Source organism: Hipposideros armiger, unplaced genomic scaffold, assembly GCF_001890085.2.
Source record: "Hipposideros armiger isolate ML-2016 unplaced genomic scaffold, ASM189008v1 scaffold_467, whole genome shotgun sequence".
NCBI classification, from domain to species: domain Eukaryota; kingdom Metazoa; phylum Chordata; class Mammalia; order Chiroptera; family Hipposideridae; genus Hipposideros; species Hipposideros armiger.
In genome coordinates, this window is record NW_017731817.1 from 286,823 (window position 1) to 313,228 (window position 26,406).

Below are 26,406 nucleotides of genomic sequence, written 5' to 3' on the forward strand. Positions count from 1 at the left end.
GTGTGTGAGTGTATTAACAAGGGAGACAAACTGCCTAAAATGGGACTGACCTAGGAGTTCAGATGCGGTGCTTCCTGTAATGCCAGAAAAGGTAATTCTGGCCAGTCCTTCCACTGAGGACAAACAGAAAGGCTGGCAAGACATAATAAAAACACATCTGCTCGAGGGCAGCAGGAGGGTAACAGGAGGATGAAGAACTAGCTGAGGCCGAGGTATGGGAGGAGATGGTAACTCAGACAGATGAGTCTGTGGCTCATCTTTGCATCATCTTAGAGCTTAAAATGAGATTAAGGGAATCCCAGCATTCTAGCGACTCCAGGCACTTGGTGGAAGAGAGAAAAATTTAAGTTCAATATCCTTAAAGGGAGAAAAAAGGCAAAAGAATGAAAGACACTTGTAGGAGAGGGGGTCAGCTTTTCAGTGGCCTTCGCCTGAGGCAGCCCTGGGTAGGCCAAGGTCCAGGGCAGAGAGGGGCATTTTGGTGAATCACAAATAGTGTTAACTCAAACTTCTGCAAAGTAGGTTCCAGTCATCACTTTCAATTCTACTCATTAAAAAAATATGCAAATCCACTTTCATTTTGTTTTAAAATCAGTAAGGCAAATTTAACTCACTTTTCCAACACCATTTTTCTTATCTGTGACTTATTGTTGCAATTGTTGCATGGACCAAAATGGGCAGCATTAAGTGGGTGCCACTCGGGAATGACATTTGTAAAGGTGACCAGATTCTTCATACACCTATAAAAACAGAAGACGTAACTTAAATTCATGCTAATTTAAATCCACGTTTTAAATAAAAAGCAATTCCCTTCATTTGTTTATTCATACTTAACCAACCATATCATAAATTAATAGGTGATGTTGCTCTCTAATCCTAGGAGAGCTCTCTGTGAAGACTCTCCACATTTATTACATATAGTTTTCCAGCTATGAGATGAAGAAACTGTTAAAGGCAGGGTTTCTCACAAGCAGCACCCCTGAAATTTTCACTGGGTAATTCTTTGTTGTGGGGACCGTCCTGTGCACTGTAGGATGTTTCACGTCATGCCTGACCTCTATACTCCAGATGCCAGTAACAGCCCCACTTGGAGCAACCAGTATCCCCAGATATTGCAAATGTCCCACAGGGCGCAAAATTGTCCCGAGTTGAGAACCACTGTTCTAAGGTTTTCAAATTTGTTAAGAGCTCACCCCTTACTCAATAAATTCACAACCTGGCTATTCATTATTTACAAACCAAAACGAAAGGGGCATTTCCAAACACAGAATCAGGAATACGCACAACTTAATTTTCTTGATCCTTAAAAAATTACAACATCAGTTGTTGAAAGAATTTTGTGTTCACAGGTTACACACAAGTTCTGAATTTGCACTTTGGCGTGAATACTTGACAGCAATAAGCATTTAAAAAGATGATCATTAAAAAAAATGTACACTGTACCGCAACTGGATTCACTTTAATGAAATCATCTTTAAAAGAACTACTATTTATTACCTAGATGATGCTACCTTCTTTTCTAAATAACAGCAAATATTGATAAATGATAAGTAAGATAAGCACAGGCTATGAAAAAGAAATCCATTCTCAGGGAAGCTACCATTTTAAAACCAAAGAAGGATAAAGTAATCAACAAATGCCTCTAACAGGAGTACACAAAACACAGTTTCAAGGAGTTCTGAGACATGTTCTTACTCAGTGGGGGCTTGGCGGAGGGCGTGGGGGAGTGGAGGTGAATGGGCTACACTCCCCATGTCCCGCTTCCCACTGAAGAATTCCTAAGAAAACCCCCACTAGAAATCTAGCAAACTATGAGTTTTCCCGTCTTCCGGTTTAAAGGAGCAAGCAAACTGTTGTTTCTGGGGCTCAAATTTTTCCTTTTAACCTTAATGGTGGAGAGGCTTCAAGATAAGGTGGGAAATGTTATCAAGGGTAGAAGGAACCCAGGAGACAGCAGTGCTACTAGTGGAAGCGAATTTTATTACTCAGAACCATTTTCAATTGAATCAATCTGTTTTAAAACAATAGAAAAACTAACCTGTTTTGATACTTGTGCCCACACTGTGAACATTCAAAGTTCCAAGAAAAAGAGTACGTGAAGAGCTTTTCAATGCAGGGCTCTACTTTTAAGAGCAGGGGAAATGCAAACACAGGGCTTTCCATATCACCTTCAAAAGGAAAGGAAGAATTATAACTCATAATGAACAGAAAAAGGTAAATCAAATTATGAACTGTTGTCTTTTCTCACTATACTCACAGTAGTAATACAGGTGAAGATGTATATATAGCAAAGTTAAGTTATTCACTTTGGCAAGGGAAAGTTTTCAAAGCATTTTTCTAAAAATGTCCATAATAAACATTTAATTATCACTTCATTATCCATTTTTCTTGGTAGACACTTAAGAAAACTTCTTAAAACAAAAACACAATAGACCCATACAATCTTCTCAGATCTTTTTAGGGACAAAAAAATCCTCAGAACTATAATAACCTTATTATAAAAACAAAATAAAAATCTGTAAATGGTTTGCTACAGATACTAAAAATAATATAGCTGGTGAAACATGTAGAGGAATCTCCGAGTTGGATCAAGTCATTAAAAAGCTATTTCCATCCCGACTCTTGTTCACATATGGAAAGCATGACACACAAAGGTTAAAAGACCAGCCTCAGATGTCCCAACTCCTCACCATAACCCTCACCGACCACTCTTCTTAACTTTTTTATTTTTTTTAAAGATTTTATTGGGGAATTGGGGGAGGGGAACAGCGCTGGGAAATCAGGGAAGGGGAACAGACAAGTTGTTGTCCTTTTGTTCTTCAGTCTAGTTGTGGAGGACGTCGCTTCACTGGCCCATGCTGGTATTGTGATCATTGCGCTCTTCCCGGGTGAGGCAGATATCGATCACCAGCCATTGGACGGCCGCTCACAGAGGCTCACGGCAGCTCATGCCAGCTGCCGGCGGCTCATGCTGGTTGCAGGCCAACTCATGGTAGCTTATGGCAGCCCACTGCAGCCTATGCTGTCGCTGGCGACTCATGGCAGCCCAGCTCCAGGTCGAGCTGTTCACCATCTTAGCTGTAGAGCACAGTGTCACTGGCCCATGTGGGATCTGAACCCGCGGCCCTACTGCTCAGAACTGGCACTCCCAAGCCTACTCTTAACCAACGAGCCACTCGGCCAGTCCTCTTCTTAATCTTTTAACTATTAAAATTCAAATCCAGCAACTTTAAGATTAGAGATCTAAATTTTGTTGTCATTAAAACAAAAACTGAACCACGAGTACTGTCTTCCAGTGTGGAGCTGGGCAAGCAAGTTACATAGGATTTACATTCTACTTTTATATTCCTTGTCCAACTGGCTTCTCTTCTTCCTCTCCTCTGGGGAGCTTAGATGCTGCCTTACAGATCTGGCCCTGGAAAACATCCGAGTCCTTCCATCCCCTCCCTCCCTTGGCACAGCCTCACTTCCATGGTCCAGTTCTCCCCCAGCCTGGAATTACAGTTGCCAGGACCCAACCTGGAGGAGACACCTTGGCAGGACCAAAAGCAGAATGGCAGGTGCCACTGCCTAAGCATCCTCTATAAATATCAGTAGTTACAAAGGCTCTTTTAATAGCTACCTTTGTGGTACAGTCCCACTGCCATTTTTGTACAAAAACATTAAAATCAAAACAAAATATTTTTTATAAACAGAAATAAATACAAATCAATCTCCTAAAAATGAACATATGCAACACCATATGCTTAAACAGTGTGTAGTATATAGCATGCGTTCATCATTAGTTCTCAGACTTTAAATGCTTATTCTTGTAACTAAATATTAATTGAAAAAGTAAATCATTTACTTCATAATGACAACATATAATAGAACCTTCAGATCTAAAAATACATAAAGTTCCCAATGAATCAAATATCATGAAGGAGCTCAAAACACAGTTAAATAAGTTATTACAGATGATTTTAGGTAATTCATATAGCTCTTAAATTGATCTTATTTTTCCTTTGATTATTAATTTTATAGGTATTAATTGTAAAGCATACTACTAAAGAACAAATAATACCAATGCCTAATTCCAATTTTTACAACCTCCTGCCTAGTTAGTTGAGTGGTTTCTCTGCCTTTAGTACTCAGCCCCATGCCCCCAGCCCCAGCCCCAGCCCCAGCCCCAAGCCGCACACCCCAGCCCCAAGTCCCTTCATTTGCCATGATGCAAACCCTTCAGTGACCCTTCGCTACCTAGTTAATAGGTCATTAATGTCTTCTGCCACGTTGCTATCAGGCTGTCTGTCTTTTTTTAACTGATGTTCTTTGTAAGATATACTGGATATCATTTCTTTGTTCTGTCTTTACCCTGAGGTTTTAAATTTCAATGTAATCATATCTACCAATCTTTTATGTATCTTATTTGAGAAATTCTTCCCCACTGAGTGATAAAGTATTTACATATATTTTCTTCCGAAGTTTTACAACTCGGCTTTTCATAGTCAGGTCTTTATACATGCTGGAGTTTCTTTCTGATTATGGTGTGAAGTAGAGTCCAATTTTCCCCCTGTATCAGGAACCACCTGTCCCGGCATCACTTGCTGGCTGCCTTTTCTTTCCCACCGTATCTATATCACCGCCTGTCACAGTATGAAGTGACCAACAAGGAGGGCTCTGGTCTGGACTACTCTGTTCTGAGGGCCTGCCTATCCTCAAGCTGGTACACAGCACCCAGGCTAAATTGCTCTTCCGACTTCCACAAGTAAGTAGGAACCATAACAATATTGGCTTTTTCTTATTTTAAAAAAGGAATATAAACATTAAAAGGAAAGAAAACACCAACTTGAAGGTAGTAGTTACCTTGTGGGGAGGTAAGGAAGAATTGGGGAAGAGTACAAGGGGGCCTCGGTTGTATTTGTAATGTTATGTTTCTTAAACTGTGGGCAGGGAGAGCAGAGAGGACAGTTTACAACGTGTTTTTTAAAAAACAATAAACAAAATGATAAAGTGATTGATCTTAAAAATGTAACCAACATTCAGGGTCAGTACAGATTCTACTTCTCTTTCTTTAGTATTTTACAATCTTTAAAATACATGTTACTATTCAGAATGAGGACCCGTCCATGGTGATTTTACTGTGCTCTCTGAAGCAAAGATTAGATTTCATCAGTAAGATTTTAAGCTCTGAAGTCACACCTAGCACTGTGGAATGAGTAGCAGGAGGGATTCTATTGAATTAGAAGAGCTCAGGGCTTGCCCAATTGCTGTGATTGCACACATAATTCAAAAATCCCTTCTCTGTTACAAAGAAAACCAGGCCCAAGGCAGCAGTGGAGCAAGAGGCTACTTTGTTCCAAATGTAATAATCAGGGGAAGGGTGGTGATTCAGACAAGGGAGAAGCTACTATTTAGTTCAACCAGATCTGGAGTCCGGACCCTGAATAAAAACATCAGGTCATGCTAGGAGGGAAATGATACCTGTGAAATGCAACATGGGAGTCCCTTGGGTCTATACATCCCTTTAGACCTAGAGGAGGCAATGCCAAGGATTTGGCATATGGAAAGTCAGTTTGCTGTTATAACAATAAACTTGTATCTGTAGGAGTTAATGAAAAAACAAGATAGTAAAACTAGGGGGCAAATGTGGGACAAAGAAGAGATACTATCATGCAAAAAAGACACTGCTTCCAGATACAATATCTGGGTCTGATGAAATAATGCCACTCAAGAGAGAAAAACCTGAAGGCACTCATATTCTACATAATTCAATATGGGTAACATTCTAACAGGGGTACCATATGTTCCACTACTACAATACGATATTAATAGAGTTAATGCAAGGACAAAGAGAAGTAAAACAAAAAGATATCCCCCTCCAACAAACAAACAAACCACTACAACTCCTTTGTGCAATACTAAAAACATTTGGAAAGACCCAAAGATCTAGTGCCCTTGCTCCACTCTGCTCCCAGAAGCCAAAAGCAAATTCATTGAGGACAAAGCAGGTGTCTTATTTTAAAGATTAAGAAAGTTTTCCCAAAAGGTACCAGTGTATTTCTCCTCATATTCCACTGGCAAAAACTATACCACCTGTCCATTCCTGAACCAATCACTGGCACAGGGAGCGGAGTTACTCTGGGGTTTAGGCCAGAGAGTCTCAACCTGGTCTGCTGGTAAGAATCACATGGGAGCTTCTAAAGATTACACACCCAAGATCTATCCTCAAGAGTCTTCTAATGGGCCCCTAGCACTAGCATTTACTCTTAAATTCACTAGGTGCATTTTAATGCACAGTCAAGGCTAAAAAAGGCTAAACTATTCTACTGGGGGAAAGCACTGAAAAAGCAACAAAAGGTATACCCCGAGTCTTCACCGACAGGTTCTGGGGCCTGCGTCCACTCAAAAGGTGGGACCCAGCCCGCATATTTACATGGAATAGCTCTGCCCACCAATGATCTAACCAGTGGGCAATTCCTAGCAAACTACCCAGGCTCTCTCCCAAGAATTTGATCATCTAAAGTAATAAAACAATATTATCTTTCCTTATCATGTGTTTCTTTATGGTAGATGAATAATACGTTAAATTACACAAATTACTTACCTAATGTGCATCCAAGCTGAGGCTGAAGTCTAATAAAAATTTCATCTCTGACTTCATTCAGACAGGTCTCTATCTTTGCAAATATTTCTGAAGAAACTTTTTTATACTCTTCATCTAAAAATAAAATACAGAACATTATCAATTTCTCATCAGTCTGTATCTTTTTAAAAAAAAATAAGACATTACCAAGAATGAAAGTTTATCAGTCAATAAATTTTGCAAAGACAAAATGAAAAACAGAATTTCCTTAATTCTTCCTCTTCTCTTGTGGTATATCTACCGTATATTCCCTCACTATTTGTGAACAGCATGGTATCATTAGTGCTGACTGACTGGGCCAACGTCATTATACTTGAGCACAAACTCAGCGAAAGCCTTCCTCCGGGTGATGGCAGGCCTAGCGGGAGCGGAGCTCTCAGATGCTCTGCCCATCTTGGAGGCAATGGAGGCAGTGATTATTACTCATGCCACAGATAACGTCTAAGCATTTAGTCCCCTCTGATTGACTTAGCTAGATCATAGGAGCAGACAAAGTTATGAGAAGTGTTAATAAACTATGATTATTTCCCAAACTAACACTAGGCATAAATCCCTCCATATATGTCTTTATGTGTGTGGGGGGGGGGGACACTTAAATGACATCATAGTGTTCATATAATTCCATATCCTGCATTTTTCTTTCAAATTTGCTTCATTTAAAACTCTGCAAGCTAGTTATTACACTCCGACTAAACAGTTTTATTTACTTATTTTTAAGACTTTATTGGGGAATTGGGGGAGGGGAACAGACAAGTTGCTGTCCTTTTGTTCTTCAGTCTAGTGGTGGAGGACATCACTGTACTGGCCCATGTTGGTATTATCATTGTGCTCTTCCCGGGTGAGGCAGATGGATCACTGGCCAGTGGACAGTCGCTCACGGCGGCTCATGGCAGCTCTCGCTGGCTGCCAGCCACTCATGGTAGCGTACAGCAGCCCACTGCAGCCTACGGCCGTTGCTGGCGACTCATGGCAGCCCAGCTCCAGGTCAAGCTGTTGTTCACCATCTTAGTTATAGAGGGCGCAGTGTCATTGGTTCTCATGTGGGATTTGAACTGGGGCCCTGCTGCTCAGAGCTGGTGATCCCAAGTCGACTCTTAATCAATGCATCACTCAGCCGGCCCCTAAACAGTTTTATTAACCATTCCCCTATTGCTCCACACTGGCTTCTTTTTCCACTATAATAAATACTATGATGACAAACATCTTTGGGCACATACCTGTCCGTGTTTTTGATAATTTCTTTAGGATAAAAGTCCTCAAAATGGAATTACTGTGACAGAAACTATCTAAGATTAATAAGAAAATTATTTTGAATAAAAGCCTCCATATACATCTGATTCTAGTTGCTCTTAAGCTACAAATAGATCTTTTCACTCAAATCTCTTCCAAATAAATAATTCATATATCCTGATTATAAGCATCAACCACAATTTTTATTTGACCATGCCAAAGAAAGAACACTAATAATTCAAAGTAATGCAGCTCAAACAAATGTAATTATAACCATATCATAAATACTACTATGCTGCAAAACATCTATATAAGGTTAAGATATGTTTAAAATTAATTCAATATTCAAATCAAAATTTGAATGAGGGATCCTTTCTGCAGTAATAATTGAACAATTGTCACCTACTCAGTATTGGGGTTCCTGTAAGTGTAGAAAACAGGAATAGAGAAAAGATAAAAGCAAAAATGCTGTGAAAAACTGATTTTAAAATTGCTAAGAGGGCCGGCCAAGTGGCCTGGTGGTTAAGGGCTTGGGACGCCAGAGGGCCCCGGTTCAGATCCCACATATGAGGGCCAGTGACCCTGCCCTCTACAGCTAAGGTGCTGAACAGCTCAACCTGGAGCTGGGCTGCCATGAGTCGCTGGCGACGGCGTAGGCTGCAGCCTGTGGCAGTGGGTTGCCATGGGCTACCCGCATGTAGCCAGCAGCTAGCGTGAGCGGCCAGCAGCCGCAGTGAGCGGCCGTCCAGAAGCTGGCGACTGATCTGCCTCGCCCGGGAAGAGCGCAATGATGGTACCAACTTGGGCCAGTGAAGCAACGTCCTCCACAACTAGATTGAAGAACAAAAGGACAGCAACTTGTCTGTTCCCGTTCCCACAATCCCCCAGCGCTGTTCCCATCCAATTCCCCAATAAAAATCTTTAAAAAAAATTAAAAAATCACTAAGAAATTCAATCTCAAAGAAAGTCAAATTGAAACACAATATTTCTTATCTAACAAAATGACAACTTTTTAAATGTTTATACAGAGATGCTGAGCGTGTTCTGGGATATTTTCTTCTACACATGAAAATGTAACTATATGCTGGTATAAACCTTCTGGAAAGCCATTCAGAAAGAGTCTTCATATTCGTATTTTAATATTCCTTCTATGATATAATCAGCAATGGATTCAAAGGATAGATGGATATTTGTCATGATGTTGATTCATAATAGCAAAACATGGGAAGCAGCTTGAATGGCCACCAAGGGAAAACAATGTGTAAGATTTACATAAAATATCGCATGACCGAAGTCAAGTTGAATAAAGGTGAAGATTCCTTTACTAGCAGATAGCAAGACCTAAAAAGTCCTAATGATTAATATAGTGTGTTATTAGTGCAGGGACAGATAAAGTGACCAAGAGAATAAAACTAAGAGTTAAGAAACAGGTGTACATATGGAATATTATATGACAAAAGTGGCGTGGCAGATCAACTAAGAGAAAAAGTAGAGGTAGAAAAACTGGCTATGCAATGGGGGAAAAAAATGGGACCTTACCACACACCATACACAAATAATGTGAAAAGCAAAACTTGATGACTTTTCAGTGAAAATATAGGAGAATGACTTTCTGATTTGGGGGAAAGATTTCTTTTAAAAATCACATTACTAACTGCAAAAGGAAAGATGGACAATTTCTGTACATTAAAGGCATTTTTAACTCTTTCATTGTGTTGATTTCAAGTTTTTTTTTCAAAATGTGTCAGAAATTTAAAAAAACCAAAAAGTTGATATTTTGATTACTTTATGCATTTAGTAATAACAATTTCAGCTGCTCTGTATGTAAATGACATTATTTTTATGTATAAATATTTTGGATATATTCATTTGGATATATCCGACTGTGGGGGCAAAAGGGTTAAAAAAGTAAAAACACAAATTCTGAAAAACCAATAAAACACACCTAAAGCCACCAAAAAAAAAAAAGAAAGAAAAAATTAAAAAAAAAAAGAAAAACCCAAGATAAAAATTGGGAGATTTAGCAACACTTATCAGACACACAGAGCATCAAGGACATATAAAAACTCATACACACCAGTAAGGACATGGCAGTGGAACAAATGGTCATACACAGCAGGTATTTCACACAGGAGGGAGGAGCTATACAGGAAGAGCCGTTTAACCTGCGATCTGGGAAACGCAAACCATTGTGCATGGTTCAAACAGCAAAAATCTCCAAGTGTGAGAATAACCACGGGAGACTCTATAAATCAGGAAGAGCTCTCATGCATTGCTAATGGAGTACTGATTGGCACAGACACTTTGGAAAACAATTGGCTACATATTGTAAACTCAGAGCCTATGATCTGGCAATTCCTCGTATATCCAACGGAAACGCTATGTATCCCAGGAGACTTGTCTGAGAATAGTCACAGCAGCAGTATTTATAATGGCAAGAAACGACCTAATGGCAGGTGAATTTATAAATGCATCGAGACAGTTACCAAATGGAAATATTCTACAACAATTAAAATCAACGAAACACAAAAGCAAGCAACTTCATAGATATATCTTTATAAAAAGAAAAAAAGGTCCCAGAAGACATATTGCATATCCTTTTTTATAAAATTGAGAACAAATTAGACAATATATTGTTTAGACATGCATAATGCAGAACAAACTATTAAGAAAAGAATAAAACATTTCAGGCTGCCGATTACCTTTGGGGGGGGGTGGAGAATGGGGTGGGGAGGAACACATAGGTAGATGTAAATTACTGGGAATATTTTAATTCTTCTTGGGTTGGGGATAGAGGTTCATGGGTATCCTATTTTATAGAAAATAAAAAAAAATATATCCCTATGAAAAGAGATTTGGGGCAAGTTGTGGAATTGTGGGTGATTTGTATTTACCTCTTTATTCTGCTTTACAGCAATTTAAAACTTAAAATTTTACTATGATGGGCTCTATGATGACCATCATTACCCTGACAGCTAAAGATACACCACAGCCTTTCATCTTTACTCAGATTTTTGAAAAGACTGCCTTCTGGGAGCACTCATGATAATGTAACTGGTGTTGGTTCAAGCTTCATGACACTGTCCCTGGCTTCTTGCTCCCAGATCTCCACATACAACAGAGGCTACTGATGGCATCTTCCCACATGCTGTGAGACAAAACTCAATATTCACCCCTTCACAAATTAAAGAGAAATAAAATATTACTACCAACCTTGAACTCCATCCAACTGACTGGTGTGCAACGTACTGGCTTGACTGTACTTCGTGAACAACCGCCAGAACAGAGAGTCCTCTTTCGAGCACAGGTCAGTCATCACGGCCGTTCTTACCACTTCCAAGTGCACCAACACCGACAGGATACAGTCTAGCCAACAGAGAGAGTAAGAGTTTTTCCACTGAACACAAGTCTGGCTGGATGGTGTGCATTTGCTCCCCAATGGCATATCTAGGTCAGATGTGCCTCCTTCATTTTGAGGGGCAGGCTCCCCAGTTCCAGAAACATCAACTGTAGTAGCATCTTCTTCAGCAGCCATGTCAACGACAGCAGCTTCCAAAATCTTATCCTGCTCCAAGGACTCGCCGGTCCTAACTGGGTTCTGTTGACCACTGTGCAGTGAGACAGGTATGACCGATGGGGTTTCATCATGTCCTTCTCTGCCATGTTTGCTGTTCAAAACTCGCTCACCACCAGTAACAAGATGATCTTTAATCTTTTTGGAATCTGCTAAAGGAGGTGAATCTTTATAGTTTGTTTCCAAGCGCTTTCTTTTTTGAGGCTTATTTGGGGTGTCACGATCCTCCCAATCAGGAGAAATTAGGTTATTAAGTGATTTAGAGCCTAAAGGATAAATGCACTGGAAAGAAAAAATAAAATGATAAAAACCACAAAAATTCAAAGAAGCTCAAGTTTTACTTTCCTGTTTCTAAGTCATGAAAAATATGTATAAAATTTTAGCATTAATTTGACATGAAGGTATAAAATCATCAATCTAAATTTTAAGGAACTAGGGACAAAGGTCAAGCAACCCAAATGTCCATGGACAGACAGATGGATAAAGAAAAACGTGGTCTACGCACAAAATGAAATATTACTTAGCCTTTAAAAAGAAAGGAAATTCTGTCACCTGCTACAACATGGATGAACCTTGAGGACACTGTGCTCAGTGCAATCAGCCGATCACTAAAGGACAAATGCTGTGTGATTCCACTTACATGAGGTCCCTAGAGTAGTCAGATTCATACAGAAAGTAGAATGGTGGTTTCCAGGGGTGGGGGGAGTGGAAAAGGTGAATTGTTGTTTAATGGGTTCAGAATTTCAGTTGTGTAAGATGAAATCAAGTTCTAGACATCTGTTGCACAACCTTGTGAATAAAGCTAACACTCCTGAACTGTGTACAGTGTACTGCACACTAGTTAAGATGGTAAATTTTATGTTGTGTTTCTTTTCACAATTAAATTTTTAAAAAGTTTTTTTTACAGAGGCGAAAAATTAAAAAGCAAAAAATCTTTACCAATCTCAAGCAGAGTCAGCACCCCTACTTAATTAAAATGAACACTATGCAGGGTTCTTTATGATTTATTCTTTTTATCCATACTCCTACGTAAGTAAATTCACTGGGTCTCATGTCTGTCACCTACGTGTTGATGCCTCCCAAGTGTCTTCAATCTCACTCTCCACCCAGTACACAAGATCCAACTGTTTGTCCGACAAACCCACAGATACTAGACACCTCCTGATCTTCCCCTGTGTCTTCCTCTTCTCATCTCAGCAACTGGCAATTTCATCCTTCCAATCATTCAAGCTAAACATCTGGGCTCATCCTCGAGTCCCCCCTCTCCTACAGCATACCCCAAACTTTCAGGAAATCCTTTTGGCTCCACTTTCAAAACATATATAGAAAAGGTCATGCCTCATCACTTTGGTCACCACTTGCTCTCCAGAATACTGCCACTGCCTTCCAACCGGCCTCCCTGCTGTGGATCTTGCTCATGGACATGGATTTTCAACACGCCAGCCACAGTGAACCTTGTAACAGGTAAGTCACATCATGTCACTCCTCTGCCAACATCCCTACTAAGGTTTTTCTTTTCAGTCAGAGTAAAAGCCAGGGACCTTAAAATGGCCGAGAAGACCCTACTTGGTCCAGCCCCCTCCCCACCACTTTTCTGGCCCATCTTCTCCGACTCTGCTTCATTTGCTCAGGCCTGCTCTTCTGGTCTCCTGCAGTAGCACAGACGTGGACAGCCGGCCCCCACCCTCAGGGCCTCGGACCTGCCACTCTGCCAGGGGACTGCTCCTGTGCATCTCCTACAGGTCTCCGCTCAAACATCATTTTCTCAATGAAGAGTGCCCTTCAACACTCTATTTAACATCGCAAACTCCCCAATCCCTGACACTCAGCTCAGTCCCCATGGTTTAATTTTTCTCACAGCACTTTTCATCGCTTCACACACAAAAATATACTTATCTATTTTCTTCCTCACTCTAGAATATAACCTTGAGAGCAAGACATTTTTATTTTATTTGTTGTATTCTAGCATTTGAAACAGTACGAACTCAAAAAAACTATTTACTGAATAAATGCAAAAGAAATTGATTTCTACTTGTAACAATGCCTGGGGTTTTCTCCGCGTTGTCCCTAGCAAAGTATCTATAACCAACAGTGCGATTTAGTCTAGTTTTTTCCAAACTTGGCTCATCAGCAGACTCGTCCTCAAAAGTTACAAAACTGCAGAAATCTGGGTCAACGCTACTGAATTGTCACCTGTGTGTGAGACCAGGAACTTCTAAAAGTAGTCCAGGTGCTTCTGACAAACTGCTAGCTTACCTGGAATTAGATTGCAGTCCAATTACAGCACTGCTGCGTTATGAAGACCCTGAGATCCTGAACATTCTGCATCTGTTTTCTTATTCACAAAATGGGAACCACCACCTTGCAAAGTTTTGAGAATTAAATGTGCATCTATAGGTTCTTAACTGTCAGGTATAATAAAATGTAGAGTAGTATGGATTTTAATGAGCTCCTACATAAAAGTTGTACAAATTGCTTATATATAATTAATCCTAAAAGACATTTAGGGCCTTAAGTATATAACATGTACAGATTAATAACTTTTCCAAAAAGTCCCAAAGTTAAACCAAAGAGATGACAGAATAACTACTATAGAGCAATAGCTAACAGGCGCCCCCAAAAAAGCTAAAAAAACAAACAAAACCAATCTTAAAATGTATTTGCTCTTCTCACAACTCTAATAACAATAAAAACAAACATCTTCTTGCATACTAGACAGATCTAGAAACTCTGATTATCTATGTATTAAAAATGTACAGTAAAAAAATACAAAATGGGTACAAATTTAAACACTGGATAAAAAAGCAAAAGGCTAAAAACCCTGGTGCTATCTAAGATTAATACTTTACCTGCAGATCTTCACATAAACAGATAGATTCTTGAAAACTTATTCGGTAAGTCTTTAAGGCTTTTAACTTTCCCTTCTCTCTACAAGCAGGGCAATACCCATCTGACAGGATGTTAGCAGGATTGTAATTCTAAGAGAGAAATAAAGCAGATTAAAATATAGATATTCCTAGATTGTATCAAATTACAAAAAGTTAAATGGAAAAGTAACCAGAAAAAAATTACAACTTTCACCTACAAGTGTCCTGGCAAGATATTTCAACATGGCAAATAAAAAAAAATGCACATAGGCTTTAAACACAGTTATCATTCCAAAAAGAATATATTGTAGCTTTTCAATATTAAATTTTAAGTGTTAAAAATAGCATCAGTTTTATTTGCAGGAAAAAAGTGATGTCAATTGCCAGGGAAAATGCATGTTCCATATTTTCAAAGAATAGTGAACCATAAGGTCTATGCTTTTTTTCTACTTTCACATATTAATAAAACACACAGAGGTAAACACAGTAAAACAATCTTTCGCCATTGCTATAAGATTTCCGTGGAAGACACGATTTTTTAGAATTGGTAAAATTAAAACCGAATTAAGGTCTCAAAAATAGGAGGAAAAAAACCCCCAACTTTGCACTGAGGCAAAAAATAAGTTCACTAACTTTTCCCAAATACCCCACCATGTGGAGTGATGATACCCCTATATCAGGCCCTGGTCCAATCATTGGCAAACCATTTCCAGTCTTCGGGGAATCCATCATTCCGAGTCACTGGCTAATTTATGTCACTTGAAACATGTCAATATCACTAAGGATTTTTCAATGAACCCTGGAAAAAAAAAAGTCAATAGACAATTAAACAAAAATCCTATTTACTTTGAAAAAGAACTATGCTATTTTACAAGATGTATATATGTTAAGTATATTGTGAGAACTATATGCCCTAGGGTAAACATATTCTGCAATTGTAATCTTGAAGTGAAAACAAAGTACCTAAATTTATTTATAAATCTAAAAATTTGGTGGGGGAGGGCAGAGACTGGCAATAGGACTGGTTTTCATAGTAGACTCATTTGTAAGCAAATTTATCAAAACTTGTAATAGGGGTAAGTATTTTTTAAAGCCAACTTATTTTAACCAGAGTTTGAAAGCCTAAGTTTTTAGAGTCTGTGCACAATTTGAAACAAGTATGTTGTTTGCATTATACTAAATACTTTAAAAAACTCAAGATTCATTGTGCTATTACTTGACAGGGACAAAATAACCCCTACTGCTTTCAACCAAGAACACTTCACCAACCGAGAATAATGCTACTTTTTAAAAGCTGCCAACAAACACTACCTCATATTAAAGTAAATGATTTGTATCAGAACAAAAATATAAAAATTGTTACAGTACAAATTACACATGTAACAAGCTTGTTTTGAGTGTAGTCCCATGGCAGAATAACAGTCAGTAAAGTCAAAATTATGAGACTAGAGGTCAGTGTTAAGAAAAGTGATTGTTAAAAGTAGTTTAGATATGGATTTAAAATACAGGGAAACCAGATACAGGAGACCTATAAGCAGAGTGAATCACCACTTAGCATTGATGCTGTAAAATAATTTCAAGCCAAAGTCTTTCCCAAATCTATGAATCCATAATTCTATGACAACCATCTCCTGGGAAACCGCAGCTCACAGGTTCACTTTAAAAACTAGTTATGCTTTTTGGTTCCAGCTATATACACTTTAAACACCTTTCAAATCAAGGAATAATTTAAAAAATAAAAATGTTTAGAAAGTCAGTAACAGTGAATCTCAATTTCCAATTCCTGAAGAAATACCACAAGGCAGGGCTTTTTAACCACAGCACTACAGACGTTTTGGACCATCTCATTCTTACTGTGAGGGCTGTCCTGTGCCTTGAATGATGTTTAGCAGCGTTGTTGACCTCTACCTACTAGATGCCAATGGCACTCACCCCTCAGCTGTAACAATAAAAAATGTCTCCAGACATTGCCAAATGTCCCCCAGAAGCCAAAAATAGCCCCACTGAGAAACACTGCCAAAAGGATTAAAACAAGTTTGGTGCTAAACTTTTTCTTTTTAAGGTCCTCAAAGACAACACCAGTTTATTATCTTTGGCTGGTTCTAATTAGAATCTACTTAGAAAAGGGAACTATATAGGAAAGAGTCAAACTTCCATGGTTCCAGAGTGGCTAAAGGCATGAACTTTACACTTGCAGATCTGGGTTCAGAGATTTATTTGTAAAATTGGTTGTTCTAAGAATTAAGTTCAGTAATAGATGTAAAATGCTTAGCGCCTGACACAGTAAATTTTAACTACTATTTATTTGGTGCAAATTTTATATTTCACTCTGTAGAAAATATGCAGCATATCTTGTATCATTCTGCAGTGCTCTCAAAAGAAAAATTGGTAATCTATGTATCTTGAATAAATTGTTTTTAATAAAAATTTCCATCTGCTTGAGGGATCTAGAAAACTTTTTCACTTGGTTCTCGCTCCCTCTCAATTATAAAAGTGAAACACAAAGAGCCTTCAAATCTCCTCCCCTGATCCCACCACCACATTTCAATAGGAAAAGCAGGTAGGTTGGTGGTTGAAACCCTAAATATGAAGAACACCTGAAAACAAAATTAGGCTAAAAAAATACCAGAGGAGGACTATTCAGGTCTCCCAAGTACAATTTCCTTTGTCCTATATACAAAAGTTTGGGGTGATTCCTACAACTTAATTTGTCCTAAATGACTGCCTTCATTGTCTTCCCTTAAAAAATAATTGGCTCTTTTCTTGCATCTCACTTATATTTTGGTATCACCACCATTCCAAACACATATACTAGAAAATGTGAGTAGTTCTCTACTCTTTCACTTCCCTCTTCTTCATGCAGCAAAAGTCACATAATTCTGTGGACAGTTTTTCGGAAGCGTCCCAAATTCCCAACTCTTTCCATCCCAGCCACACTCCATATCACTGCTAAAGTGATGCTTCTGTAAAACAAGTCTGAGTCTGTCCCTGCTCAGGTTAAAATCATCTATGAACACCAGCCCGATGGTAGGAAAGTCCAAACAGCGCAGTGTGACCTAAAGGTTAGTACTATTACCTAAAATAAAGCTCACTGCACTGGGAGCCCAAACTGGCGTCCAGTCTTACTCTCCTCCACTCCACTTCACCCCCAGCATTTTTCTACTGATGCCCGCTTTTTCACTACTTCTTTGAGCCACTGATACTCCAAAAGCCCGAATGTGAATTACTAGCCCAGTATGGACCCAGTCACAGCGCAATGAATGTGTAAAGCTAGCCCTGGGAATAGCGAAAAAGATAGTTAAGCTTAATTCACAGTCCCGTGTACAAAACGGAGAAACCCAGAGAACCAGCTGTTCGAAGAAGAGGCTTATAGCTATTTGAGCTTGCCCTACAAGACCAGGTGGGCTCAGCACGAGAACTGTCAAAGGTGAGGCCACAACAGATATGAAACCGAGGAATGGGATAGGCTATCGGCGCTCAACGGGGTGGGGTACCAAATCCAGCCATAGTGAATCAAAAACAGATAAGACCAAGAAGGGTCAGTCTCAAACCCAACCTTGGAAACCCGAGGAGAAGCAGGGTTCCGTTAACTCTCCCCGTCTCCACGCTCCCCGGGAGACAGTAAAACAACTCTGGTTTCTCTTCAGCATTTACCTCTCCGAGCCCAAACTAATCTGTAACTATATCTCAATATCTTAATCCCCAACCCATCCCACCTGAACCTGGTTCCCCTCTTTCTCTGCCAGCCTAGCCCACCCTCTCAGAGTGCACACTACCCCACAAGTCAACCCAGTTCTGTCCTTTTCCCCTATTTCCGAAGCTGAAGGACACTACTCCTTCTCCCTTACCTGCGGCGGGTACTCCTCTTCGCACAGGGTCGACCCGAGCTTCTATTCTAGCTTGAGCTCCACACCGCGCAACGCAACGTTCACCCCACGTTCTACCGCTGCCTGCTCCTCCCCCACAGGCCTCTCCGCTAGGAATGCAGCTTCCGGTTTGAGTCCGCGGCAAAAGAGTTCCCCTTCCTGTTCCGCACGGGGCCCGAAAGGATTACGTTCGTAAGCCTGACGGAAGGCGAGGACGGGAGCACTTCCGGCCAGCCTCCGCAGAGGCGTGGATGTCTGCCCGGCTGCCGCAGCCGCAGTTTTAGCTGCGGCGACGGCTGGGGGCGGGGCCGGTAGCTGCAGAGCCCGCCATCTGTGAGTGGCTGGGTTGGGGGAGGCGACGCTTCTGGAAGCTGCTGGAAAGCGCTTGAGTGGCGTAGGTGACGCCAGCGGCCAAGGGGTGGGGCGTGATTAAAACTAGTGCGCGGCCGGCAGCGGAGGGATTATGCTGAGGGAAGAGACTGGCGCGCGTCTTGCTGCGGCCTGGCCCGCGCGAGCCCGAGTCGGAAGCCGACGCGCCCTTGAGTGACCTGGTGGGCGGGCGAGGGACGGGCTCCCGAGACGGCGAAGGGTGCAATGGAGGCTCTTGGCCGGCACGTCCCCGCGGCGCCTCTGTCTCGGCGACTGTGGGCCGCGCGAGGCTTCCCTCCAAAAGCTTTGGTGAGAGCCGAGCTGCCCCAGTGCGTGTTCACAAAGGGTTACCACACACGGCGCTGCCCCTCCCTGTCTCCCTAAACCCCATCTTCGAGGCCAGGGGCTTTTCTGCCCGGATTCTGGGGTGTTTCTCCTCCTTTCCTCCCTCCCAGATCTTCTAACGGTAAGGGGAGTAGCCAAGGCACAGGGACTCTGCTGTCCATGACCCGTTCTTACTAGTCGGTAGCCGATCTCTCCCTGCCGTGCTGACTTCAGTTTCCCTGCCTTGTTTTAACTTAGAGAAAGGGGTAGTTCTCATTTAGTTTATAAGTTGAAGGCTCTGCTTCCCGTAGGGAGGTCATGTGGTTTAAGGGACATTGTGACCGCGTGTGCTATTTCGGAGCCTGCATTCTAAATCTTGGGGGCAGCTTACTCAGAGATCCTTTGAATCGATTGGTTCTGTGTCCTAGAATAACTAGTTTCTGACCGGTTCTTTACAGAGTAGCCATTGGCATTTTTGTGGGGGGTTTTTTTGTAGTGGTCTCGAACGGAATTATTATATTGCGGAATAATGCTGATCATTTTGATAGGGTGGTATAGAAGAAACAAGCCCCGTGTACCAAGAAATTCTTCAGTAAAAAGGATTTTAGCTTTTGGTACTTCCGAATGAATGCATATGGTCAAGAAATCCAGCAGGGAGTTTCTTGTTTTGTTTTTCTCCAGACTGAAAAATAGCCTGGTTAGTTTTTGTTTACCTTTTTTGTTGTATTAAATTATTAATGTTCTGCTATATTTGTTATAAGATCTAGCTAGTAAGGTGGTTTCTTTTTAATGAATTATGATGAAAATACGAGAACGTAGTATTTCCTTCTGAAATTGTAGCCAAAACCCAGGGTTTTTCTTGTTCACCATTGCTATTTTCAGTTTTGGAATGGAATACACTTTTTGTAATGAACATTTGCTGAATATTAACTTCATAAATTGAACAAAATAATTGATTCAGTTAGTAGCTGAAGTTTTAAGATTGAAAAACTAACATCACTAAACTGAATTGTATCAAACATTGTTGTCTGTAAAGTTGACTTATAGTCTTAGTGCAAATTTGAATTTTTGCCAGGAAAAAATATGTAATAGTAACAGAAACAAAATGGAGGTGGAGCCTGGGATGTGGAAAGAAAATAAAGGGTTTTAGTATGTGCTTGTATTTGACTCTAGAGCTTTTCACCTTGTAAAAGGTGTGTGGGGGGGAAATCATATAAGACTGTTAGGTAAAAGGAAGGATACTAATGTACAATAGAACAGTCCATCAGAAGTGATTAACTAGAAAAATTTCCTTTTGTTGATATTAGAGGAATGGTACGAAGTTGAGAAAATCGTGTACATTTCTGCTTATTCCTTACCAGTATATTTGGAATGCCTCTTTCCATGTGCTAGCTAGTCCCAAAAAGAGTGCAGTTACCTTCCAGTAGGATTAAAGGTCATCTCCCCAATCCCATTGTGAGCAATGCGGGACCGTTTTATTTACCTACTTCCCTTTAAAAACTAACATGATCTCATCAAATGGAGCTTTTATTAATAGCTAATGAGCAGCTACAATAGGAATGCGAGTTGTATAATTAAGAGTTTCTTTTTTCATTTTTCTCCTCTCATAATGTTGTTTTGCCCCCTCTGCTAGGTTGGATTCCTTACTTAATCACAAAACAAGTCTGGCCCAAACTGGGATGTAAAAGCTGCATGTTGGTTCTGGTCTCATCAAAAAGATGAGAGTTGAAGTGACTAACCATGTTTTCTAAAAGCACTTTTGTAAGTACAGTCTATAATTTCTTACCTAATTCCAATATTCAGAAGGCTTTGAAAACACTTTTTTAAGCTTGGAGACAAAATTAATTTGGTAGCAAAATATGACCTCAACTAATGAGAAAGTTATATGTAGTCTAGTTGCCATATATTTTGCTGAAGAAATATTAATATATTTGGTTATGGGGTGCTGCCTTTAGCCACTGGTATATGAGGTTTTACATAATGGTTTGTGTACCTTATAACATTTTTAAAGTTCCAAGAAATTCTTATTTCTAAAACACATCCAACCCCTGCGTTTTGGTTAAGGAAAATGCAAATCTGTATTAATATTTTTGGCAGTACAATTGTGCTAGTCATTTGTATATTTTAAAAACTAAAACAAGACATTTTAGTTCTTTTTCTCAGTGAATTCATTTGAGTTAGAAGGATCACACTACAATATGTACAATGATAGAAATATGCTCAGCCTATTTGTAAGTGTAGTCATGTAGAAACCACTCAAGAAATCAGATGTCCGAGAGTTTGAGGTTACTTTGACTTTAGACTCTAAAGTTTAGATAGACCATGACAACCCATTAGGTAGTTTAAACCTGGTTCTGTTTTGCCGACGTAAAATGAGAAGACAATATAATAAAGAGTCATAGGTAGATATTCGAATCTGATTTCTAATCCTAACTGTTTTGCTGTGTGACCTTAACACAGTCACTTAATTTTCAGGGCCTTGGTTTTCAGATTTATACGGTGAGAAGTTGGAATAGATGGATCTCTTAAGGAAGGTCCCTTATGGTCCCAACATTCTACTTGCATTTAACCTTCGACCATTCTACTTTTTATAAATGGTTTCCATTAAGAATGTGATCCTGTTTCATCTCAAACTACTTTCTTGCTGATCTAAATTTTGTGTTTCCTTTTGGATTCGGTCACATGATTCAAAATTCAAAAAGATAATGCAGGTAAAAGTCTTCTTTCCACACTTGCCCCTCAGCTACCCAGTTCCCTGCCAAGGAAGCAACCAATGCTAACAGTTTGTTGTATATTTTTCAAAAAAAAATGTATGCATATATAAGCAAATAAGTACTATATTTTATTTTATTTTTTTTATGTAAATGGCACATTCTGTGTATAGTTTATGTACTTTATCTTTTCACCGATCTTAGAAGTTGTTCTGTATCATTATATAAGGTGTTGCCTCATTGTTTTTTATGGCTACATAATATTCCATTGTATGATGTATCATTTCATCAGTACTCTCCTTTTGGACATTTAGGTTTTATTCTGATCCTTATTAAAAGCATTGTGCAATGAATAACTTTGTACATTTCATCATTTTCCGCATTGTGAATATCTCTGTGCCCTAGACAGTGGCATAGCTCTGTTGGGATAGTGACATGGTTGATAAAATGTTACTTAATAACCAATAGCATTTAAAAAATTGGTAAGTCAAGGTCTCAATGATGCATTTCTAGGACTCCATCAGCTTTGACTTACATATTCCCTATGCCAGTGGAACACTGGAGTCAGCATCCCACTTGAATAAAGAAAATGTGAGAAAATCACATCACCTGAATGACTGTTTCTTCATTTAAGCCCTAGATGAAGCAAGTGGGTTATGTGTAGGGACCTTGACCTCAACAAACAAACATATAAATCTTTAAACACTCAAATCATACAGCAGAGCAAGACTGAATGAGAGGCATCTATGAAATGAGACCCACTGGTGGACAGCAGATTTGTGCTTTCCAGCTCATGCTCGCTCCAGGGCATATGCTCAATGAGTGCTATTTAAATTGATGTTTTTCTCTTAGATTTTTGCCAACCACGCATACCTGTAGTTGAATTTATATAAGTGCAACTTTTGTGTCTTTCCGTTACCAATAAGAAAACTAAGCCTAAAGGAAGTAAACAGTATACCCAAAATTGCATGACAAAATGGCAAACCTGGGACTGAAATCTGCTTCCTGTAATTTCTAATCCAGGGCTTTCCCCAGTATGTCACACGCCCATAATTTAACTTGTAGCTCCAGCAGCGATCTGAGGATCCCAGTGGTTAAGGACTGCTTTAGGCCCCTTTACTCAGCCGAGGCTCTAGGACAACCTGGAGTTCAGAAAGCAGTAGGTTTGGGCCGGCCGAGTGGCGCAGGTTTGGGCCGGCCGAGTGGCGCGATGGTTAAGAACTGGCTTGAGATGTCAGAGGGCCCCGGTTCGGATCCCACATCTGAGGGCCAGTGATACTGCCCTCCGCAGCTAAGATGCCAAACAACAGACTCGACCTGGAGCTAGGCTGCTGTGAGTCGCCGGCCACGGCTTAGGCTGCAGCCCCTGTGGCAGTGGATAGCTATGGGCTACCGTGTGTAGCCAGCAGCCAGCGTGAGCGGCCAGCAGCTGCAGTGAACGGCCATCCAGAAGCCGGCGACTGATCTGCCTCGCCCGGGAAGAGCGCAATGATGGTGCCAACTTGGGCCAGTAAAGCAATGTCCTCACAACTAGACTTAAGAACAAAAGGACAGCAACTTGTCTGTTCCCCTTCCCCCAATTCCCCAATAAAAATCTTTAAAAAAAAAAAAAAGCAGGTTTATTCTGATGACAAAACAATATTCTGTAATTGTTGAAGTAATCACACAACATGTTGATTAGCAATCAGGAGGGCTCCAAATCAAAATATTAAAATTGATAACAAACACTCTTTCCTAATTGGGACGTAATTGTCAGTTCGAGATGAATTTATCAGTCATAGGGACTGGAAGGAAATTAAGATCATTTGGAAATGGGCAGTCTTACATGCCCCAGAGTTTATGCCATCACTTAATTTAGCCAGGAAAATCTAAACCACCTGAAAAGAAGAAGTGATAGAAACAATAGCAAAATAAATGAAAAATAAGAGGTTGGGGAGCATGCTGTCTTAACTTCCCTTGAAGCTGGCAGTGCAGCACATGATTCCTCCCCAACCCCTACACACTTTTAGGGCCTTAATTGGCTGGCTAGTCCCCTCCTTGACTCACAACTGACTCTTGTTCAAATCTCAGCTTAAATTTCACTTGTCAAGCTTTCTGTCCACCCTATATGAATAACCCTCTGCCCTCCACCCCCTCTCCAATTCCTTATTACTGTGTTTCCCTGAAAATAAGACCAGGTCTTACATTAATTTTTGCTCCAAAAGATGCATTTTATTCATTTATTCATGTACAATAATCTACATTTATTCAAATACAGTTATGTCTGGCTGACTATCTTAACTGGGGATTATTTTGGGGTAAGGCTTATATTACAAACACCCTGAAAATCATGCTAGGGCTTATTTTCTGGTTAGGTCTTATTTTTGGGGAAACGGTACCACCTGTTGTTTTCATTTTATATATACAGAGGGTGCCAAAAATAATGTATACACATTTTCTTTTTTTTTTAAAGATTTTATTGGGTAATTGGGGGAGGAGAACAGTGTTGGAGAATTGGGGAGGAGACCAGCCAAGTTGTTGTTCTTCAGTCTACATTGTGGAGGGCACCAGTCGCCATCTGGCTTCCCATCAGCAGCTCGTGGCCTCTAAGCTCAAGGTGCTGTGTTCAATCTTAGTTACGGGTGGGTGTAGCCACCATCCCATGTGGGAGTCGTCCAGGCGGCACCTCAGCTCAAGGTGCTGAGTTCAGTCTTAGTTGTGGGTGGGCGTCTCCCACCATCAAACAGGCAATCTTGTTACACCAGCTGAGCCATCCTGCCACCTGTTGGCAGCTCAGCAACAGTTCAGCTCGGCACAGTGTCACTGGCCCATGTGGGAATCGAACCGGCGGCCCTGTTGCTCAGAGCTCACGCTCTTAAGCCAACTCTTAAACAGCTGAGCCACTCGGCCAGCCCTGTATACACATTTTAAGATAGCATCTCTTAAAATGTGTATGCATTTTTTTGGCACTCCTGGTGTGTGTGTGTGTAGCCCCACTGGGTTGGGAGGTCGGTGAGGGCAAGCACTACATCTGTCTTATTCACCATTATATATACAGTGGCTGGTACATAGTACCTATTTGTTGTTGAATGAACGATCTTGGTTCCCAATTCCCAATTTATGTGGCTGATCAAACCTGCTAAAATGGAATGTTTTCAACAGTTTATTTCCTTATGTTGTTATATGTGTGAGTTCAAGGTTGGTTTGGTGGAAGATGTATATATAATTTATATGATCATTGAGAAAAATATTAACTTATTTGTCGGCAAGCTTTTATTGAATGTGCAAAGCAGTATGCTAAATGCTGGGTGAATAAAAAGGTGAATAATGCATAGTCCTTATCCCTAAAGAGAAGTAGAAACATTTGTAAACAAATAGGTTTTATACAAGACAAAATGAAATAAATGCTAAATAGAGTTGTATAAGAAGTGTTCTGTAGCAGCAATGAAGAAAAGATGATGCATTTTAATTATAAGAAGGGCCTCACAGAGTTGAATTTTGATTGTGGTCTTGAAGACAGAAAAATAGAACTGAAGTCCCTATACATGGAAACTAAAAAGTAATAAATGTTTAGCTTCGCTTTTTAAGAAGTCCTTAAAATAATATTGATGACAAAGAAGTCTTATAAAACATTGTCATTAAACAGTCTTTAACAATTACAGTTATAAATAAAAATACTCTGGCTTTAAACATTACACTTCTAAAATTGAGGCTTCCCAGAAAATTAATTGGACTGTTTTGACTAAGTTGGTGCTTTCCAACCAGTTGCTAAGTCATTGGTTCAGTCAAATAATTGGATTCTAACTGACTGCTAAATTCAGTTAGTAATTATTTAGTAAAGTAATCAGTTAAGACAACCATTAAATGGTTAAAAAAAATTTTTTTAAAGGGACTTTTAAAATCTATTGGTAGTCTGTAATGGGTTCTCTCACTATATCACAAGTTAAAATATAGACTATTTTTGATGGTCTAATTTGATTTTTTTTTTTTTTTAAGATTTTATTGGGGAATTGGGGGAGGGGTACAGCACTGGGGAATCAGGGAAGGGGAACAGACAAGTTGCTGTCCTTTTGTTCTTCAGTCTAGTTGTGGAGGAGGTCGCTTCACTGGCTCATGTTGGTATTATCATTGTTCTCTTCCCGGGTGAGGCAGTCGCTTGCTGGCCATTGGACGTCAGCTCACGGTGACTCACGAAAGCTCACGCCAGCTGCCGGCCAGCCCCAGTGCAGCCTACGCCGTCACTGGCGACTCAATGACAGCCCAGCTCCAGGTCGAGCTGTTGTTCACCATTTTAGCTGTAGGGGGCACAGCGTCACTGGCCCTCATGTGGGGTCCAAACCGGGGCCCTGCTGCTCAGGTCTGGTGTCCCAAGCCAACTCCTAAGCAACGTGCCACTCGGCGGGCCCTTGATTTCTTTTTTAAGTTTACTTTTTGTTTCCTACCTTTGTATGTTTTTCTAAGCATTAAAACAACAACAACAGTAGCAGTAGCAGTGTAGGCTAGATTCACAGACCTGATTTCAACTTGACCACTTATTAATCACGGTTCTGCCACTTTCCAGTTTTGTTACTTCCGGCAAAATATATATTTAACTTCCCTGAAGCTCGATTTCATCTATAAAATGAAAATATTTACTAATCTCACTCTGTCATCTAGTTTTGTGACCTCAGACTGATTATTTAATCTGTTTGAGCCTCAGTTTTTTTATATATGAAATAAAATAATCTTAAATGAGTTTTTATGTAGAACCATGTCTGGCAGGTAATAAGCCCTTAGCAAATGTTGGTTTCCTCAGACCCTTTTCCATCTCATCTAAACTCTGCATGTCCTTTAAAGTTTACTTGATGCTCTGTCTGCTATC

The 26,406-nt window shown here is 40.1% G+C and overlaps 1 protein-coding gene and 1 long non-coding RNA gene across 5 annotated transcripts in view; one reads left to right on the forward strand and one right to left on the reverse strand.

Annotated features, from left to right (window-relative positions):
- Positions 1-18,395, reverse strand: part of USPL1 (ubiquitin specific peptidase like 1) — a 28,468-nt gene extending 10,073 nt beyond the window's left edge. The window contains exons 1-7 of one of the 4 annotated variants that reach the window (XM_019666336.1): positions 18,145-18,395; positions 14,930-15,095; positions 14,279-14,407; positions 11,069-11,711; positions 6,587-6,700; positions 2,039-2,168; positions 615-740 (exon numbers count right to left, since the gene is read on the reverse strand). In XM_019666336.1, coding sequence (XP_019521881.1) covers positions 615-740; positions 2,039-2,168; positions 6,587-6,700; positions 11,069-11,711; positions 14,279-14,407; positions 14,930-15,028 — 1,241 coding nt within the window. In that variant the 5' untranslated portion in view covers positions 15,029-15,095; positions 18,145-18,395. Of the gene's footprint in view, positions 1-614; positions 741-2,038; positions 2,169-6,586; positions 6,701-11,068; positions 11,712-14,278; positions 15,096-18,144 lie in introns of those variants that run through there. The other 3 variants (XM_019666337.1, XM_019666339.1, XM_019666340.1) reach the window with 3 other exon arrangements.
- A 176-nt stretch (positions 18,396-18,571) lies between these two features.
- Positions 18,572-26,406, forward strand: part of LOC109395395 (uncharacterized) — a 110,217-nt gene continuing 102,382 nt past the window's right edge. The window contains exons 1-2 of the long non-coding RNA XR_002126645.1: positions 18,572-18,997; positions 20,489-20,616. This is a non-coding gene — a long non-coding RNA (uncharacterized LOC109395395). The remainder of the gene's footprint in view (positions 18,998-20,488; positions 20,617-26,406) is intronic.